Raw genomic sequence first — 21,239 nt, forward strand, 5'->3', positions numbered from 1 at the left:
TATTAACCATTCCATTAGAATTTCTTGCTAAAAGCAGCAACAGTATCAAAGAAAGCCACGAAGCCTGTATTTTAATTATATCTCTTTCTTTTTCTGCTTACCATGACACAATAGGCTTTCCAGATAGGGTGGGACTATTCTAAACTCCTTTAAGTTGGATCCTTCCTTCTGTATGTATCTCCCTGTCTATAATTCATTTTTGGGCAATGAGTCTCTTGTGTTGATTTTTAGATGAGAGTGTAACGCTAGAATTCAGGGAGATCTGTTCTCAGGTGAAGGGTTTAGATGTGGAGCACTTCTTAAAATGTAGTCTTAAATTGTTACCTAGAGAGATGTAAGGTGTCTATACTTACCTGTTCACTGTGGTTTACATTTAGGGAACATCTCCCTCCCAAATTTTTTCGCAATTACTTACATATTTATATGAGCATATATTGTACTGTTGTGTTGAAGTAACTATTGGTATTCTTGATGGAGTCCAAGAGTCATATATATGACTTGCACTTTGGAGCTGTTGCATGGGATTCACTGTCTAGGATTAAGCACTGTGGTCCTGGATTCTGTTTCTGGGCATAGTACCCACATTGGAAGACAGTAATCTTGCAGTATGCAACTTTACATACATCAGTGAGGTATCTTCCATGTCCATACTGGGAGAGGTTAATTAACAGAACTGATAACTGTTCCAGATAGATCTGCATTTCCTGATGTGCATTAACATGCTTTTTAAGAAAGCAGAAAGGAAATGAAGCTGTTATGTTTGAGGCTGCTTATCAGCTGTTAAGTCTAAATGCTCAGCTCTCCGTGGGAGTTAACAGGCATGGCCCAAACAGTTCTTTTCCCCAGAAGGCATAATTTTCTCTGCTGAAAGAACACAGGTTTCCTAAACAGAGAATCACTGCTGACAATCCACTTAAAAAAAAATTACAGTTAGTGAGCAAAAGCCCCTGTCTTCTGGTTTACCAGCACACACTGAACATTGGCGTGATCCTGGGCAACTGGAAAGTAGCATTCATGGTTGTGCTTGCCGTTAGGAGAAACATGTATGCTTTCTTCTTGCAGCCCTTTCTGAGAGGCCAGTCCACTTTTTCTTTCGCTTGTCTCGTAGCCAAAATGCAGCTTGCTTTGTCTTCCTTTGGAAATTTGCTGCTGATGTTGGCTGCGTGGGTTTGTTCTGCCAACGAAGGCTGGGAGTCTTGGGAGGAGAGAAAGGCTTGCAGTTCTAATCTCTCTTTGCCTTGCCTCTAGTCAGGCAGCCAATTGTTTTTCTGGTTTTGTTCCTCCGGGTGGCATCTGTCTTCAGGAAAAATTTCCTTACAGCAAAGTGTAGACTGCTGAACTGTGGCTGTCTCAGTATTGCTGTTTCTGACTGCTACGCTGAATTAATTATGTGAGCAATTATGGTGTAGGTGCTTGAAATATTTGTGGCTGTTCAAAATGGAAGGGTTGCCCTTAAATTAATTTCTTTCTCTTCCTCTGCAGCCTTTTTTTGTTTGTTTTTACTTTACTCTTTTTTTGCTTTTTCCTGAATAATAAGATTTCATATTTCAAATGTGTAAAAATTGCTTTTGTGCCACTTGGGACGACTTTCTCACTTGTTAATGTCTTTTGTGATCTTATTGTCAATATTAGAAGTGGTTTACATGCCTACATAGCATTTCACTCCTGTCTTTTAAAATTTACCTCACCTTAACTTTCTAGTTGTATATTCTTGTTTAATACTAATCAACTGTTTCTTCATTGTTGAACATGTTATATTTTAATTCTGTATAATTGGTTCGGTATTACTTGAAGGTTTATCTTAAATTCTTGTTTTAAAGGACTGGAAAACAGTGTTCTTTAAAAGGTTAAAATTTCTTGATGTACAAAATTAAAAAATATGTGAACAATGTGGCTGTACACAGCCAGATGTTGCAAGATCAGCAGGAACCTGACAGAGCCTAGAAGGGATTCTGCTCTCACTAGGTAAAGACTTGAACAAATACATGGGACTTGCAGTGTTCCCCCAAAGGCCAAAAGAAATGAATTCTCTCAAATCACAATGTGATTTCTCTGGAAAAGTTTGCTCCACTGAGAACACCTTCTCAGCATCTCTTGGGACTTGAACCATAAAGGTCTTTGGTATAAAGCAAGTTGGAGTTTGCACAGGGCAAGGGTAGAGAAATAATTAATCTAGTGAAGACCACAGAGCTCAGTTATCTTGTGTTTCACAGAAAAAAACGTGTACATGTGGTATTCTGTGCTAGCTGAGTTATCTTACTGTTTTCTGTTGAAATATTCTACTGTTAATAAGGGAAGAGCTTTAAATGTTCACTTCTTTTGTTGTTTCACTTTTAAGTAATTAAGATTTTCTGGGCTGAGATAGTGATTTATGCCATTCATACCTCTAAAACTGAAGTTCATAATATAAAAATCAACTCATGTAATGGCAAAAAAATTTCCAAATACAAACCCATTGTGTATTATACAGTGTTTGTATTGATTTGCCTACAGTAAGCTACTGAGATACCTCTTCTGCTCAACAGTCTACTAGTCAGTGGCAGTGTAAAGTTAATAGGACTTGCAGGTAGTCAGAACCTATTTAGGTATTAAACAAAAAATGGCATTTTTATGCTCTTTTTTTTGTTCATAGGGAAACCATGACTAAAGACACAAGTTAAAGGTATGCTGTATACTAATTGGCAAAATGCTATTAAAATAACAGAAAATATTTTTATGCTGCATTTACCAGAGCGTAAAATATACAGTATAATGTATTGTAGCCTGCCTTCCCAAGTAACAACTGTGTTTTTTTCAGATGAAAATTGAACACAGCTGAACTGATTTGTGGCAGATCCTTAAAACATTACTGGGACAGCTTTACCTACTCCACTCCTGCTAATTTTCTGTAAATTGTACTGAAATCTAGATTTTGTGGAAATAGGTGTGCTGAATATATGTGTTTCCAATATTATTTATTCAGATCAGTTTTGAGCTTGTCTGATGTGCATAGAAGTTCCAAATGCCAGTGCTGCTTTAAAATTAAAATTATTTTTTTTTGCATTTCAGCATGTACTATTTAAAAAGGTGTGCTGCTTCAAATAAAGGAAAGGAACTCTTATTCCATTTGAGAGAATTTATTGAGGAGTAGCCTATAGAAATGCTGCTTGTATAAATTTCCTCCTCTTCATAAGCAGAGTGGGGAAGTAGGGAAGAATGGAAGTTGGAACTTTAAAGTATATTTTCGTATAACTAATAAAATTACTCTTCAGGTCACCAGGACTGTGGAGTCAGCTGATGTGTCTAGTAGATTTTGATTAAATTGGAGCACAACGTTTTCTTTTCCCCTTTGTGTGAATCTGGTTCTTTGAGATATGCTCTCCTAGAACATGTACTGTTTCAGCCCTTATTTCAAGCATTTCCTTTCTTTGTACCTGCTTTGAGCCCTAAGAGTTTTTTTCCTTATATCTTGACCTTGATGCACCATGCATTTGTGAAGCTAATATGGGAGATTTAAGAGAACAGCCTGTCCCTCAAGTTGAGGGTGAGAGGCTATAAAATAAACACACAGTGTATTACAGAATGGGAGAGAACAGAAAGAAATATTTAAGAGGAGAGTAAATATGCCTTTACATTGTTTCTAGGTGGCAGGGAAATGAGGTACTGACAAAAGGTCCTGGTTTTATTCTTTGGGAATATATTTTTGTGGTTTGTTAACCTGTTTACAATCTCTAATTTAGATTTTATACTTTATTAAACCTCATAGGTGGGCAGGGGAATATTTAAGCCTGATTTCCAAAGAACATTTTCATTATTTGATTATGCCGACTGTTAAGCCCATCTCTTACCATTTTTTTTCCATCCACTGTCCAGTTGGTCACATTTGGCAGATGCATTGAAGTCTGAAGGAGACCGAGTTCTTACACATTCCCCCGTAGATGGTCACATAGAAGAAATTCTGCTACCAATCTCATGAAAGGAAGGGATTCCATATGAATATGAGACTCACAAATTATTGGAAAATTAATGCAGAGGAGACCTTTATAAACACACTTATTGCAGAAGTTCAATAAATCAGAGAAACTCATCTTTAATCTATTGTGTGTATGTATAATACGCCCTTAAGGTAGACAAGTCTTTTGTATGGTGAACTGTGTAGTTACTTTTAACCTATATTAATTCTTTAATCCTGTTCCTGGGAGACTACAAATGATCATACTGGTAGAACTGAGGGAGTAGAACAGAGGTGGAAACTAGTACGGGGCACAAAATTTAATTCAGAAGGCATGGTTGCCAAAAGAAATGCTTGCCAAAAAGATGACTTCTCTGCCACATGGATTCTTGTTCTGAGGTGATGCAGGTTTTAAGTTTTCTGGAAATTAGGACATGCAGAACATCTTTTTTGTAGATGGAGTCTCTGATATATCAAAAGGGGCAAGCTCTTGCTTTAATCATAATCCAATTAAAAAAAAAACAAAACAAAACAAAAACCCCAAAACAACGGCAAGATACAGATAGTGCTTATGTTTTAATAACACTTATATCTTGCACTGTTTCAAGGGGAAGAAGATTTTGGACAACTTTTTAACAAAATGTGAAAATAGTATATATCCACCATATTTTCTGGAAGCTCTTGTTTTGAGAAAGTAGCTAGTATGTAAATAGATTGAGAGTTTAAGGAAAACTCTGAAGTTGAGCAGAACTGTGCCAGCTTTTTTTCCATTAACTTCTCTATTAAGAGTATTACATATATCAGATTCTAGTTCAACCTCAAATCAATTGCTTATAGTATGGTGGGCTCTATCTTGTTCTTCACTACTGTGGTAGATAGTAAAACCACCCTAAAAAAAAATGAAAAGTTTATGGATGTCTTGTCATTCTCTGTTGCTGTTAAGAGAGTTGATAGAACTCAGCCTTGTGCTATTTTGCAGTCAGAGCAGTATATCAACTAATTTTTAACATGCTTATCTATCAACTGTTGATCAATAAAAGCTAACTAGTAATTCTAAGAGATGAGCATTACTTCAGCTGTCTTGAATCAGTATTGACAAAACATGTCTTGCTGCTGTGGCAATGTCTTCTGTGGCCTTCCCTTGACATTGTTTGATGCACCGGAGTTTGCTCATTGTCTTGTGTTTGAAGGAAGCTGAAAACATAAGAGTTCAAGTGTGTCTTGCAGTGTAAGGCTTCTGGGTGGTCACAGTCCAATGCTTTATCTAAGAGGAAAGCTAATGTTATAGTTTGCAATCACTAATGTAGTGGAGAAGGTAGCAATTGGCTACCAGTAGCAGTGGTGGTGATTTGAGTGACTCCTACCAATGTATAGCTGATTACAATTTTATTTTTTAGATACTTTAAAAGTGTAACCACACACTGCTGTTTCTGAAAGAGAAGTGTATATAATTAAGTTACAGTTCCAAGCATAGCTAAGCTGACATAACTGATCTCTGAAGCTGAAATTGGACTACCCTTACTCATTACCCTCATTGTCATCATATTGCCTTTACTTCCCTTGGAAAGTCTGCTATCATTCTGGCAAGTTATATATCCTTCTGGAAAGGGTGACAAAGCCAGCACAACACAGCCAGTAACAGTGGGAAATCCAAGTGGGGAGCGCGGCCTCTTTTAACAGTAGTAAGTCATCACACTGCTGTACCCTGTCTTTTTAACCCTCACGCTGAAGTTGTAACACAAACCTTTTCAAGTTTCATGCCACTGGAAGGACAGACCATTTCCCCTTTCTCTCCCACTCCTTCATGATTCAGCCTCTGTCCATGTGTGTTTTCAGTTTTTGACTTTCACACATAGCTGCTTTAACTTGAAAGAAAAATAATTTTCTGTTAGCTTTTTATCAAGTTAATTTTCTTCTGGATTGCCAAGTCAAAGTGTCTCTCCCTCTGGTTATGTGAGCAGCAGGTTAGGTGAGGAAAGAGGTAAAGCCATCTTGTGACTGGGGAAGGGAAAGAAAACAAAGCCTTTCTATTTCAGTGGTGGACAGTCATTAGATGAGATTGGTTATAAAATCTAAATGTATTGTGAGGCTGTGGTTTAAACAATTTAAACCAGACTAGATTGATTCTGTTTAGTCCCACCCTCTGTGGCATTTGCTCCATTGCACTTGTTTGACTCTAGTCATCCAGGTTGGGGAGCTGAGCTGTCAAAACTGTTTTTCAGAAGGGTTAATTTTCTGCTGCCCAATTCTCTGCATTTGCTAATCTCGCCAACTGTGGGGTCACTTGGGTGCTGGTATGGGAAGTATGGCCTGGGAAAAAGCGGGTTGGCCTGCAACTTTGTCAATTTTGGTTGTTTTCACTATTGGATTAATAAAATGTTTCAGCTACTTCTACGTCCATGTAAATTATGTAGATGAGGTAGTTGACATACACAATACTAGCAAGGGGGAGATGTTACATGAGTTAGTGTTTCTTCAGTCTCAAGGAAGACTGAGTTACAGTGAGAATAATCAGGACTTTGTGGAAAATATGAATTAACAGAGGAGATAAAGGAGGCTCCAATGGGTAGAAGGCACTTGACTGGAGCTTCTGGGAGTCAATATGAGATGTTGTTCTTGGTATGTTCCTGGCAATTGTGTTCCCATGGTGATAGGAAAGCACTCGGTTATCTGCATCTTGTGCTGGACTTGTATTGGACAGATGGAAATCAAAATACAGATCTTACACTTCTTGCATAATTAACATTTGCATCTCACTGCTGTGAGATGTAACTGAGGCCAAAAGATTAACAGGATCAGGAAAGAAAAGGGATTATTCATTTACAGTACATTATGTTAGGTTAAATGAAAGCTTTGTAAAGCCTTTGTAAAGAATTGAAAACCCCTTATACAACAGGGAACAAATAAAGTGCTAACCAAAGGGGATTAGGAAGAAACTTCTCTGGTAAGTAGGCTATTTCATGGGTGTCCACTGTGAGGTTTCATGTACCTAGAATTAATCGTAGTCAGGCAAGTTTTAGGTTAGGAGATGCATCTCTTTGCAACAATTCTTATGACCACTTAAACAGATGCTAGCTGTTGATTTGAATAGAAATGTGTAGCTAGAAAGACTGTTTAGGGAAGCAAAGTTTAACTTTAGTTATGCACAAGGTTTCTTTCTAGAAAAGAGAGCATCTGGAGAAAGATAGGGTCTACAATAATCAAAGTGTAACCAGAAACCTGTCAAAGAAATAGCAAGGACTATTTTTTGCAGTAAGGGTATATGGTGAAAATTTTAAGTGAGGAGGAGCATTTGGAACATCAAAACTGTGCTGGGAGAGGTCAGTGGTATTAACATTATCAATTAGATAATTTTAACAGCTAAAATATTGAAAATATAATAAAAATATATTAGTAAAAATTGGTATTAAAACCAAATAAGGTGAGATCAGCAGCAATAAAAAAGGCCCTTAATATAATACCTGTATTTCTGTAATTAGGCAGGAGAAAAACCTAGAAAATAAATTATTTATTTGGCTGTTAATTTAGGAGTCAAACTGATGATTCATTGCACAGGTAGGATAAATTAGCTGTAAGATGAAGTAATGCTGTAAGACCCCCAACTTGCACAGTGAAGTAAAAGTTGAAAGAGGAAGTGTGAGGAATGCTGTTTGAAGGGGCTTCCCGATCTTGGAGTCTACCTGTTGGCTACTGCAGCCAAATAATCTCTGAGAAAACAGATATCAGTGAAATGCACAGATACTGAGGGCTGATATCTTAAAAATAATGTAAAAATGAGGTAAATAAAAGAATAAACTCAGTGATGATGACTCATTTAAATTGTACCTCAGCTACTTGGTATCTACTTTCCATCAACAAAATCTGCTTGACAGACAAGTAACTGCCCATACTCTGATATTTAAAAGGATGCTACAGATTAAAAAAAAAAAAAAAAAACCAAAAAAAAAAAACCAAACCCAAAAAAACAACACGTTTCTTGAAAAATAAATGTGTTAAATATTTTACTTGGCTTCCCCCCTCCTGATGAGGCAAGAAGAGTCCAGATGGGGGTCTGGTCTTCAGTATTTCTGCTGGCTTGGAAGCTACAGCTTCATCAGTTTGCTCACTGTACTCTCCTTCTGAAATAGCAGGCTGTTTTCTCTCCAAGATGGCTATGTTTTGGTTAGCAAATAAGGAGAGCAGGCAGTATCATGGTTTGGGAAGCATTGTCTGGTGTAGTCATGTGGAAATACAGCGTCTACCTTTCTCAAACTATTGGAATACAAGTATACAAGGAATTGGTTGGAACAATACCCTAATCTATTTTCCCTGATGGAATGTAGCAAGCTGATAAGCTCAAGCAATGCCAATAAATGCCTCCATTGCAAAATTTACATGTATCACTTGTTATATGTTTATGATTGTGTGATGAAAGATATTTCTGCAGTTACGATTTCATGAGGCAAAGTGAACCACCATAGCAACTTGCTGTCGACAGCAGCAGCATCTCTCCCACTGCTCTGCAGCCAGTCTCTGCTCTCTTAGACATTTCTTGTGCTAGTTAAACACCTCTGTGGCCTGATAAAGCAGTGCCAAAAAAACGTACCAACACCCAAAAAAGAGGAAACAATGAGCTTTCCCCCCGCTTACCCCGCCTCTGCGCTTTGGTGGGAGCCGGCTGTTGGCAGACCAGCCCATGGAGCTGTAGTCCACAGGCACTTTTTGAAACATTGAAGGGCGAGAGCCTACATTCTGACACCTTTGCATGCTTCTTAACCTGTTTTAAAGGATCTTTCCGTTTTCCCCCCCCAAGCTTACAGAGTTGAGCTGGCGTAACTGAAAACTACCTTGTTTGCTCATCAGGAGAGGGTCATACGTGTTCTTAACTCTGTAACATCAGGGTCAGAACTGAGAATGCAGTCTTTGAACTTGGTTGGATACTTACCTGCTTTTGAGTGGCCTTAGGCGTTTCTTAAAAACAGAGGGAAAATACTGTTCTCAAAGTAAACGGGAAGGGGGAGGAATGCTTGAGATTGTATGAGTTGGATTTCTAAAATCTGCAGGATGAGGCTGTTTGCATTTAGTAATTTACAGTGACTGGAAAGGAATCTCTGTAATTTGTTGATGTTATGTGTTTGTTGATGTCAGTAAATCTTAAGTGGCCAAGGAAGCTGCAGAGGTAGAAAAATGATCACGTCAATAATGTGAAAAAAATGAAGCAGGTTTACTTCAAAAGCTAGAGGCCAGTTGCACTTACTTGAGTGACTAGATAATTTTATTTGCTGATAGACAATTTTTGGTCAATAAAAATAATCTAATGTCAATTTATGAGATTTTCTGGGGTAGGAGAGAAAGTCTTTTCAGGTGAATTTGCTCTAAGCTTTTTCAGTTCTTGTTAAGATTAAAGCTTTGTTTTGTAATTGTATTGATAAAACACACTCTTTTATAATGTATCTGATTTAGAATGGCTTACTTCATTGATTACCAAATTAAAGTGATACAAAATCAATAGTAACACACACTAAAAGGATTAAGGACAGGATAACTGAAAAATCTCAGTATAGTTCTTAATGGGAAGTCAAAATCTACTGGCTGTGTCTTTTTCTTCAGCAGCTACTCTTCTATATCTGCCAGCAATCAGGAAGAAATATGGAAACTTCACTGATAAAGTTTTCAGAGGATGCAAAGACCGGTGCAGTTACTCCTGTCAGATCAGTTACTACAAAGGGATCTAAGATTCACCAGTTTTTCTGGGAAACAAACCATGTATTTTAATTTAGCCAAATACAGTGCCTGCTAAACATCTAACAAAAAAGATGTAGATTCCGCTTTTGGAAGAGATGGATTACAATCTGGAAATGGTTTTTGGAGTGAGACTGTACCTATGATAACAATTACAATAATTAGAAATACATTTGAGACTAACCTCATGGTACTACTAAGAAATTTGTAATATCAGAAGAGTTGCAAATAACGCCAAGGTATTTCTGAGAAGAGTCATGTTGGATTCAGAGTGTGAAAAGCCTGTCAATCTTTGGTTAAACCAAGTCGGACCAAGTGAACAGTGACTTGCTCACAGCATAAGGGGACTTCTGTTTAAGGAAGCCTCTTTAATCAGCCAGAGGTGCATAACAAGATCCAGTTGCTGGAAACTCATCCTAGGTGATTTCAGTCTTAAAGGATGCCTTGTACTTATCAAAAAGGGACTTGAAGTTAACAGCTAAAGCTAAGAAAATGGTACAGCTCCATCTCTTGGAGTGTGTTAATGAGAATACAGTGTTTTTAATTTAATATGTCACCTGGAAGTTGAAGCCCAAGTTACACAGGAGAGCTTAATGGCTTTTTATTACAAAAATACTATGCTTGTCTCCAAGTCTCTTCAGAAGACAAACCTTCACTCCTCCCCATTACCTTCTCCCTTTCCCTCCGTCCCCCATTTAAATTGTTTATAAGCAAGTACCACATGCAGGGTTAGTCTTGCTCTGGCCAAATAACATTCTGGTTACACATGAACAATTTTGTTGCAAGTTTGTCCTCAGCAGCATGCATCAACTGTCATGAATAGAAACCACAGCAGAGATAAGAGCTGTAGAGGACAGAATCAATATGTGCTTAAATCTTCTGTATTTTTGCGATGTACAAAATCTGCCTCTTTGTTGATATAAAAGATACATATGAGTGAGAGTGTGTGTGTGCGCACGCACGCATGCTTGCATTTGGAGTGTCTTCTCAACACCTGATATTAAACATTTATTTGTTGTACCAGTATTAGCTGGTACTACACTTGAAATTCTTTCAAAATGTCACATTCGCTTCCAATGTAAAGTCTCTTAATTTTTTGATTTCTCAGATTCCAGACTCTGCCACCTGTATGTCCATTTAATTTCTTTCTGTAAATTGTGTAAACCTATTGCTTGCAATATGCAATACAGACCAAGAGCCTTTGGTATTCAATTATTTGGCTTTTATCAACATATGATGGACTGTTAAGGTTAATATGGTGTAGTTCTTAAAGTACAAATTATGCCAGGCGTATAGGGGAACACTTAATTTTTTTTTTCCTAATGAATTGTGATTTCCCCCCCCTCCCTCCCAATTGAGTGGGCTTACAGTCATCATTTTTAACACTAAATGGCATGTTCACTTGCTCAGTGGTTGTACCCTGTTAAAGCTTTGTGTGTTTCCTGTTAAAGCTTTGTGTGTTTCCCTGGTCATTTTAATGCCACCAGCTCAGCTGTTTCTTTGAAGTGCTGCTGATTAGTCTGAAAAGAAATTTGGAAGGGAATGCAGAAAGGGTAGAGAAGAAAACTAGAACTAAACTACTTAAGCAAATGAGCAGCTTTCAAGTTAGTGATGGATTAAGACTAGTTCCCACAGGTGGGATAATGGGTAAATCTCACAGGTGTACAATGTCTTACATATGTTGGTTGATGAATAAAATTTATAGCCAACTTCCAATATGCACACTAAACTGCTCCTGTTTGCTTATATACATAAATGTATGTTCTCATATGAGACAGCTAGCATAATGGTGGCCTCTTGTGTAGTTAGAAGCTGAATGTTCCTGGTTAAGCTTGCCTTGCCCTCCTTGAAAAACAGGGATCTCTTGCAGAGAGATGGTTAAACCAGGTACAAGGACAGGCATGTTGTAATGTCAGCACAAACAGAACTGACTGATACGGAGTCTCATTTCTTAACAACTGCCTGCTCTTTTGGAAACAGGTAAGTATGTTGTTATATTTGCTAGCCAAATTTCATGAAGAAAGAGAAGTTTGTGTTGTTTCTGACTTTTCCATTCTCCCTCATAAATAGTTGGCCAATTTTAACTAAATTGAATGATTATGATATTTCAGTAATACTAAGCTCCTCTAGTTTTCCTGAAACTGGTGAATAAGTTAGAGATAAGATTCCGACTTTATGTGCAGTAGTATAGGTACCCTTAACACTCCAGATATGAGATCTTTCATGTTATGAGTTTTCGTGGAAATATCTACTGTATTTTCATGTTCAACAAGTAGTCAAAAAGCAAATCAAATGGTAGGATTTACTAGGAAAAGAAGAGAGTGCAAAGCAATATAAGAAAAAATAGCATTGTGCCACAATCCATTACTGATTATTTCTCCTGGGTACTGTACTGTGCAGTTATTTTCCCCCTACATGAAAAAGATGTAGAAAAGCAGCATTAGGAATCTTTGTACAGAAGCCATTCACACTTTTTATGAATAATTGTGTAGTCTAGAAATTATCATCCTAGAAAAGATAGAGCTAAGGAAGGATATGGCAAAAGTCAGTGAAGTGTCATGGAAGGGTGAATAGAGGCTTGCAGTTCATGGTCTCTTTTTTGTGCAAGAAATAGTACTACAGAAGAAAATAGATTCCAAACAAAATAAAAAAGAATGTTCTTCAATATATACTCAAGCTGTGGCACTCCTTGCTGCAAGTTGGCTCCCAGAAGTTTACCGGGGGTTCAGTATGATTTTGATGTGGATTCATGGGAGAGAAAAAATTGGTTGATGGTTACTTAATGTTTATCAACATCCTCTGCCCCCAACACTCTTTGAATTGTAATTTGGGAGGGCAGTGTCTTATATACCTTCTGTGTTCCTGCACTCTTGCCTAAGCATCAGCTTTTGGTTCCTGCTTCCCAGCTAGCCCTAAGGTATTAGCTGGGGTACACGGGCCCTTTTCCCTAAGCTTGTAGAGCTGTTCTTACTTGAAACCACAGTCTGAGGAGAGATGTCCTGTTTGTGGCCATGCTAAAGGAAAAGCAGAGAGTGCTGTCATTATCTATTGCTTATCTGGTTAGTTGACCAACAAGTACCTACCTATGGCCAGTCAGTACACCCAAAGTTCCAAATTAGCCCCAGCACCTTCTCCCTGTTCTTTAGCCAGCAGATAGGAAAGGGGACACAGTGAGAAGGCTGGGGTGAAGAGTGAAGGAGAAAAGTTGTAGGCTTAGATGTAGGCAAAAGCAGTTAGCTATGTGTGCAGGATGCAGTGCGGAGTGGGATGGATAGAAGGTGGGATACGTGTTTGTAGGCAGGATTTGTACATGATGAACAGTTGTTTGTCAGTCACAGAGTAACTATTTTTAGAATGAGACTTAGAAAGCTGATACAGAAAGAGTACAATTAAAACTGGAAATACTACAAAGCACTTATCAGAGAGGTGTTGTTTTGTGGAAGTTTTATAACTTGACCAGAAGGATTTGTGTTTGGGTTTCTGACTTCTGTCTTTCAGCTGTGTATTCTTGATTGCAATTTACAGAATGACAGGCCGTGTTTTTTAAACTTAAGTACCTTGCCATTTCCTTCACAGGCATCACCCCTGTAATAACAGATACTCACTTTACATGCTGAGCAGTTGCTGAACTAGGAGCATATCCAGAATTTTATTTTCCTGTACCAATCAAGGAAAAATGGATGTGCTTTTTAGTAGATGTTTCCTTTACAAGATGCCGTAATTGGTGTTTCACTGGCTGAGTGTTCAAACTCTGTAGCCAATATGAAGCAGATACAACCTCTTTCTCATGGCCAGCTGTGCAAGTTGCTATGGGAACTCGGTGGGGACTATCTGCAGATTACTGCTCTGGGGACCACACCTGGCTTATTTGCATTCAATTTAAGTTGGGGAAAATTCAAAAGAAGAAAAGAGGAGTGTAGACTAGCCGGTAGGCAGGCAAAAAAGGGCTTGTCATTTTGAGACTGTTATATTGGATGGAAAAACTGCTTGTATTCATGGTTCTTGCAGACTCATGCAGGGTTCTAAATTTTGTAGCCTTTTTCATGCATTTTGGCAGTGTGGTGTGACTTGTTGGAAATGCAGTGTCGCAGAGGATTTTTTTTTTTTTAAATTGCCTCTAATTTAGTTAAATCCCAGAAAATTTGTTAACTTTCTCTGCATTTTTAATGAGTAATCTCTCTGTGATGATGAGGGATTGTGAAGGCAGTATGGAATGCAGGTCATTCTTTTAAAATGGCACGTTCAACTCAGTGCAATATTGAATGTTGCTGGAGAGTTTAGCTTGATTTTTTTCTGAATATTGCATTATTCTTCTTGAAGCAGTGACTGACTCCCTAAGAAGGCTGTGGAACGATTTTCATTCAAGCCTGCTGGAAGCTCTCAGGCTATTTGTGGCTGGGTTTTGGGGGATGATGGTGTCCTGGCACTTAAGATTTTTACTTCTTTCTTGTTTGTTCATTCTCACTATATCAGCTTGCCTTGTGACTAAGACTGGACAAAAATGATTAAAACAGCACTGTATGCCGACTTGTTCTTTATGTTACTTCTTCCACTGGGTTGACAAACTGTGTTGGTACCTTTCTGCAGGATCGCCTTACAGGAACATGTAAATTAATATCAGAACAGTAGGCTTAGAAGCTTTGAGAAATCAGAGGTCGCCACCTTAGTGCTTAATTATTTTAAAAATATGTATACATATTAAAAACATACTATATATACAATATAGTACATATGTTTTTCCATTAAACACATGAAATATGTAGAAATATATATAAAGTATATAAGTTTATTTATAAAACAGATGAAGTTCATATATATATATTTATATATAAAAATGTAAAAAAAAAAAAATTCTGAGAGTTGATGGGTAGTTGTCTACCTGTAAACTTTTTCAGTTCTGATTTATTATAATGTCACCAGAGCCTTGGTCTTCCTTGAAAGATTCAAGTTTTCAGCCTGTTGTGATGCCATAGACTAACATAAGGGCTTTTTATATAGATGCATCAGACATTTATAAGGTGTACTTTTTGTTTATTTGCTATAGTTTGGTCTACTATGATATTATAGGGGGTTATTAGTAGTTATTTTTAAATTCTTCTATAAACAATTCCTTGAATTTGGGGTTTAGCACTCTAAACTGGGTTATGCTGAACTATTTACTGGTGTAATTGTAGCTGTTATTCTGCTGATGCTTCTGTTAGTTTCTCATCAATACTCCCTGTTTTCTTTACTTTCTAAACCTTGTAGTTCAAATGCCTTCTTCAACACATCTGGTGAAAATAAGTCGTTACATAGTTAAGTCTTACAGTGGAGGAATCACATTTCCATTTTTGAGCATGGTAATGGTGTGTGTGAGGAGACCAGAAATCAAAAACAGTATTCTCAAGAGTGGAATTGGAGAGGTATGTGCATAGGTAAGTATACTAATTGATAGGAGTTGTCAACATTATTGCTGTCAGTGTCCCAAAGAGGAGACAAATAGTTGTGAGATTTGAATTTCTTCTATTTGTCACACAAGTCACATGTTCATAAGATGAATGTGTAACATATGAGTGTATTTAAGCTGTAGACAATAACAGTTTTAAGGCAGTTCTGCTGCTGAAACAGTCTTGCCCAGCTGTTTGTTCTTGCCTCCTTGCTGCCTTTATGCTTCAACAGGGTAAATGTTTCTCCCCTGGGATTGAGAAACAGGTTGGGTTAGTATTTTCTCCTTGCACTTGGAGTATTTTTAATTCAGATCAGTTCTCTTGTGTACTTCTGTGTGTGGCAGCACCAGAGAGGAGGTGGTGTAGCAGTGGGGATGAGTGGGATTGCAGCTACTGGTGTTCTGCTGGCTTTTTGCTGACTCAGCATTCATGGCCCACGGCTGTAGTACTCACAGACGTTTTATTCAGGGTCCTAATTTAAGTGTCCTGTTTTAAATTTTTGGTCTCTGTGAAAACGGTGAGATATGCATCTATGAAAAGTGTTTTATCAAGGAATTGGCAACTAAGAATTAAATTATTCTGGGTATCACTTCTAAACGTTTTGTTTTTTTTTTTTTTTTTTTTTTTTTTCTTAGGTCTTTTGACCAAATTTTGTCAGTTGGCTTCTTTTGCCCTGTAGTTTGCGACTAGGTCATTAATTTATTTTGAGAGTCTTCTATCAGTCAGCCTAGGACTTCCAATCAAAATAAGTTACAGAAAGCAGGGCAGCACGGACAAGTTTACCTCTGCTTAGGTTTGCTGAAGAAATAACGAAGACATTCCTGTCTTCAGTGCTGTGTGTCCATGGTCCTGCAGATAAAATGTGCATGTCTTCCCAGCAAATTCTCTGCAAGGACAGCCATAGATGATAGTCATACTGCGTGCACTCCAGCATTGCTGCTGGTAAACCCGTTCGGGTGGTTATTTCCTGGAAAAGCTAATCAATGCCTTTTCTGCTTTAGCACAGCACAGCTGCTAAAATGGACAAAACTCTGCTTGTGAACATTTCCTGGAAAAGCTTATGTAGGTAATACTTTATATGTGTAGTTACGCTGTGGTTTTCACTTTCTACAGTCCCTAAATTATCATAAGTTAAAGACCCAGGTGCCCAGGAACTTTGTAGATTGGTTGTTTTGTTTTTTGTTTTGTTTTGTTGTTTTTTTTTTTTCTGACTGATAGCAAATGCAGTCTTATGTTAGCTCTGACCATCCAAAATGATAGATATTTGGATAGGTGTGCTGATGGATGGAATCAGTGTCTGCAGGGTGAATAACTCCGTTTCTTTCTTCAGATCTTACATCTGGCAATTTTTTGTTCAATTTATAACATACAAAGCAGCTTGTCTGGAATTTGGCCTTTTACTCTTTGAGATCAAATAATTTAAGCTTCAGAAAGAAGCATTCTCATGACATGTCTTGTGGTTCCTACAGGTGTTAATAGTGTCTGGATCAGTGTGCTGAGGGCATTAAAGCAATATCCTCCTTCAGATTTGAGATAGTTATTAAGGAAGAGAGAGCAAAAGCAGTTTCTGCAAAGGATGGTGATAACAACAGTGCAACTTTGATTCATACCATGAACTGTTGAGGTTTTGCATGTGCTTTTTTCTATTAATTTGTTTGTCAAGCAGTCTGATGCTAACTAGAGCTAAATACTATCTCTGCTGTTGATCTTGATGCGTCCAGTTGGCTCCAGCAGAAATCATAATAAACCTAAACCTGTGACTTTGATTTATATATTTTGAGAGTGACCTGTAGTGTATTTAATGACAAGTGGCAAGGAGACTCTGGGCTTTGAATTGAACTGAAATGCATGATTAAGTCATATACTGAATTAGTCTATTATTTGTAGGGCCCCTGTTCATCAGGTTAGACTAGCGATTATTACTTTGGAGAAGTGGAGAACAGAGAAAAAGTGCGTTTGCATAAGGCATTATGCTTTTATTTACAGGTGAGTTTTAAAATAATGTTTTTAAGCTCTGAGGGCCTGTCCTTGTTATGTGGATGGTCACGGGGAGGCAAATCTAATGCTTTTGGAATGCACATACAGTGATGTTTCCAAAATGTATAGGTCATACAACTGCTAAAACAGATACTGCCATTCACTATTTGAGCTTGGCATAAGTAGCTTTCATATGTTGTCAGATTAATTGTGTTGTGATTTACATATTAGAGAATATTTATTTTACTCAAATACTTGGTATCTTTGATGTGTATTGGAATAGCAATTTGAAACTAGCAATATTATTGCCATCTTCATTACATGGTGTTTTGGTGGTATGAACTGTGTTTACCTTTTCCATTCAAATGTGTGCATAATTTCAGTAGCCACTGTATGTGTAGAAGATGTGTTCCTATAAATGTCACCCCAGCACACGACTAGTAAGAGATGACCACTTTAGGTCCAGGGGATTCATCAGCCCAGGCTGGGGAAGTTTGAGGTTACCCCATTCCTCACGATGGCTGGCGCCTGGCGGTGCCCCAGGTTCTCCGACTGCCCCAAGCTGCAGTCTCCCATAAAAGTTTGCAGGCTTTCAAGGTGGTGGTGGGGTTTTTTTGCTGCTGTTTGTTTTTGTTTAGTTTGTTTTGTTTCAGTACCACTGTAGACCTGTGCTCTTAGATTGCTGCTTTTTCTTCTTATTCTGATAAATTTTGAAGACTTACTGATCGTGTTCTTCAGCCCTCCCTTGTATTTTGTACATGCAGCTTCACGTCAGTCTTCATTTCAGGCTTTCTGTACTGTGTGTCCTGCAGTACTTTTTTGAAAAGCAATGCGAGGCATGCAAATCTTGTAAAACTAATAAAATATAAGAGGTGTTTACTAATAAAACAATACACATCTGTTCCAGGTGTTCAATACTTTTCAGTGTGATGTATTTCAGATTTGACAACCTAGTAATTTTAAAGGAAGTTGAGACCCACCTATATGGGAATAAAAATTCAAACAGGTGTCTTCCTTAAGATATTTACATTTTAAAATTCTTTGTGTGTGTGTTTTAAACAGTCCTGTTTCACTTCGGATATTACTTTTCATGTGCAAGTTTACTAGAGCAATGAATATGTAATTGTATAGAACCGTACCTCAAGTGTGGTGGAATCAAAGCATGATTTTTTCTTTTTCTATGCTAACTTCTCATTACATTCAAAAAGGTGAGTGCCCTCCTGCAAATACTAAAAAGTGCTACTGTGCAACAGCTGTATGGCAGGTGCAACATGCTAGTTAAATAACACAAATTTGTTTTCAAATGTGCTGCACTTTGGGTGTTTTTTTTTGAATTAAGCTCCTGGAGTCAGTGCTTATGATGTAATGCTTGATGTACGTAAATAAATAAATAAATAAATAGGTCTCAAGTAACTTTGAGATGGTGATGAAAACCATGAAAACATAATATGAGTGAAACATGAGTGCTTAAGTCAGGAGATGTAAAGACTTAATGTTTGCTACTCTTCAAAATATTCTATGATTTCTAAGTAAATGTTATGATGGTTTCATGGATCAAGTTTGAACAACAAGGGTTGACTGCACTGAATTTATATCCTTTGCTTTTGACAAGGAAACACTCAACAGAATGAAAGAAAAAAATGATGTAAATATAATATGGATCCTTTCCTATGTTTTATGGCTTGTAGGCAGTAAGGGGAGGGCAAAACTCTTCAGATAATGCACCAGAATGGTAGCATTAGCCATAAGTTTCAAATAAGGCTCAGTTTTCTTGTGAAAGCTATCCTGCTGTAGTTTTTGAATAAGGATATTTATTTTCTTTTCTCCTGCGCCTCCGGCAGCCACCCATTTTTTTCCCTCCTCATAGGGTGTTACTGTACTGTGAGTTTGTCATGACCACAGTTTTCTTACAATAAAAAAATTACTTAAACCATGATAGTTGCAACCTCCTGTGGACAAAAATAAGCGAGACTTAAAAAAACAAACCCACCAACAACCCCCTTTATATAATGTGTCAGGTGCTTATGAGTATCTGCTGTCCTGCAGTGGTAGGATGAATTATCATTCCTGCTTAGCTGTCTGCATACTTAATTTTCTTCAAAAAAGGTACACGGAAGAATTTTGAAAGACATTTTGTGTGGTGGAAAGTTTGAAAGGATAGTTATGATTGGAGTTTGTAAAAGAGAAGTAAAATTAAATGTAGACTAAAATTCCAATTCATAGCAATTGCGTAATGACTGGTTATTCTAAAGCAGGCCAATTTTATTTGACTTTTCCAGACAACTGCTCTTTGGCTTTCAGAGCAAACTTAGCAATTTTCAGATAAAATCAATTTTGTTAGTTGAAGTCAAAGGTGGTGGCTAAAATTAGAGCTTAGTTTTCAGCCCTAACTATGAACAGGCTGCTGTCTGTCTGTCCATAATTACTCTAAGAGGATTGTGCCAGCTTTAATAACAGTTTATTTTGTTGAAGTACGTGATTTTTTAATAATTTTTTTAATAGCACATTGAAGTTCTGTTTGACGAAATTTTTATTAGGTTTCATTTAGCTTGTGGAATGGAGACTTGGAAATGTCTTGAGTTAAAATGTAGTAGCTCTGTGTAGTGTCAGTTCAGGGCTAGTTGTATCTATGGTCGTGGCTGGTGTGGCATGTAGAAAGCAGTGTTACTCTTGAGTGTTGCTGGTATTCATTGACATTGTGCTTACTCACGCACTATTTTCAAAGCTTTGGTGGCCAGTCTTCAGTGGTTCTTCAAGACAAAATATACTGGACACTGATACGCTAAGGAAGGCATTATACTAATACGTTACAATTAATACCTTACTTCCTTTTCTTGTATTATTCCAAGTACCTTGTTCAAAACTGAAATAATCAGTTGTTGGTTTATTGGTTAATCTTGCCATCTTGTTTCAGAAAGCATGCCCACCAAGTTTACAAAGGTCATGCCTGTCACAGAGCTGGCTAGTGGCAGAAATTTCCTAGCTCTCATTGAGGGCACGTAGTAAATGACATTTAGCTAATATATGGAAACATATCTACATAAAAATGAAGATTGTTTTCCCTCATAAAGGTGTTGGATAGAATAATGTTGATAACAATTTGGCCCATTATGCCATTAATTGTACCTCATTTGTGTTGTTTTGGTTGGTTGGTTGGTTGGGCTTTTTTTGTTGTTTTTTTAAAGAAAAAGGAGAGATCAACTGGCCATCAGAAGACAAGGGTTTCAACATCATTTCTCCCTAGTTTGTAATAATTTTCAGTATCTATAACACTTATTTACAATAGATGACATTGGGGAATAATTTTGTGGAGTTTACAGTCAGTCAGTTGGGCATAATGAATGGGGAAAAAAAACAAAAACAAAAACAAACCCAAAACAAAACAGAAGGAGAAATAAAAGAGAAGATGCAAAAGCAGGTCTAACCAAGAGTTGCATAACCTGCAGGGAAAAATAAGGTTCCCTTTCCAAAAAGTAAAGTATTAAAATATCAAGTATAATCATTAGAATAGGGTAGAAATTGTCTCCTGAAGCCTTATCTGCAGACTCTGAAGTGTTTGACTGAAGGACATGTGCCTTTGTTACCACACCTGGCTCCATGTTAGTGACTTAGTTCCTTGGGTTTTAAGGAAAAATATGAGTAGATTTATATGGGAAAAATCATCAGTGTAAGAATTGTAGAATTGGGTGAAGAGGAGAGAAACAATTTTTGAGATGTCTTTAGTTGTGCAGGATGTGGAGAATTTTGCACTGATGATCACAAGGTGCACCACTTTCTCTTCTTAAGGTGCCTTTGGAGGAAAAAGGAAACTCTGTGTGCAAAGTCCAGAGTTCTGTTCTGTTTTGCTTAAATGTGAGTACGAGAAGTATGACTGGTTCAGGGTGTTAATTACCTTTTGATATAAGAATCCAGAAAGAAAAGAATGGCAAATGATATGGCAGAACCTAAACAGAAAGTTAAACTAGCATATTCTGCCATTGGTTTTGAAGCAGGGTGGTATGCACTGTTCCTTCCCAGACCTTTTCCTACTCTTGTCTTCAGGTCTCTTTTGGAAGCCTACTAGATAAATAGTTGCAGTAGTGTGGCCTGAGTGAAACAATAGGGGTTTTTTTGGTCAAAAATCAACAACTTGCATAAAAGGAAAGACAATAAAATTGTCAAAGAATTAAGTGGTCACTGGAAGA

The 21,239-nt window shown here is 37.5% G+C and overlaps 1 protein-coding gene across 11 annotated transcripts in view; it reads left to right on the forward strand.

Annotated features, from left to right (window-relative positions):
- Positions 1-21,239, forward strand: part of POU2F1 (POU class 2 homeobox 1) — a 122,893-nt gene that overhangs the window by 41,194 nt on the left and 60,460 nt on the right. The window contains exon 2 of one of the 11 annotated variants that reach the window (XM_042788468.1): positions 14,900-15,066. The exons of the other annotated variants lie outside the window; for them this stretch is intronic. Within the exon in view, the coding sequence (XP_042644402.1) occupies positions 15,057-15,066 (10 nt within the window). The 5' untranslated portion in view covers positions 14,900-15,056. The remainder of the gene's footprint in view (positions 1-14,899; positions 15,067-21,239) is intronic. 11 annotated transcript variants of the gene reach the window in all.

Source organism: Tyto alba, unplaced genomic scaffold (genome assembly GCF_018691265.1).
Source record: "Tyto alba isolate M040663 unplaced genomic scaffold, T.alba_DEE_v4.0 Super-Scaffold_14, whole genome shotgun sequence".
Taxonomy (NCBI): domain Eukaryota; kingdom Metazoa; phylum Chordata; class Aves; order Strigiformes; family Tytonidae; genus Tyto; species Tyto alba.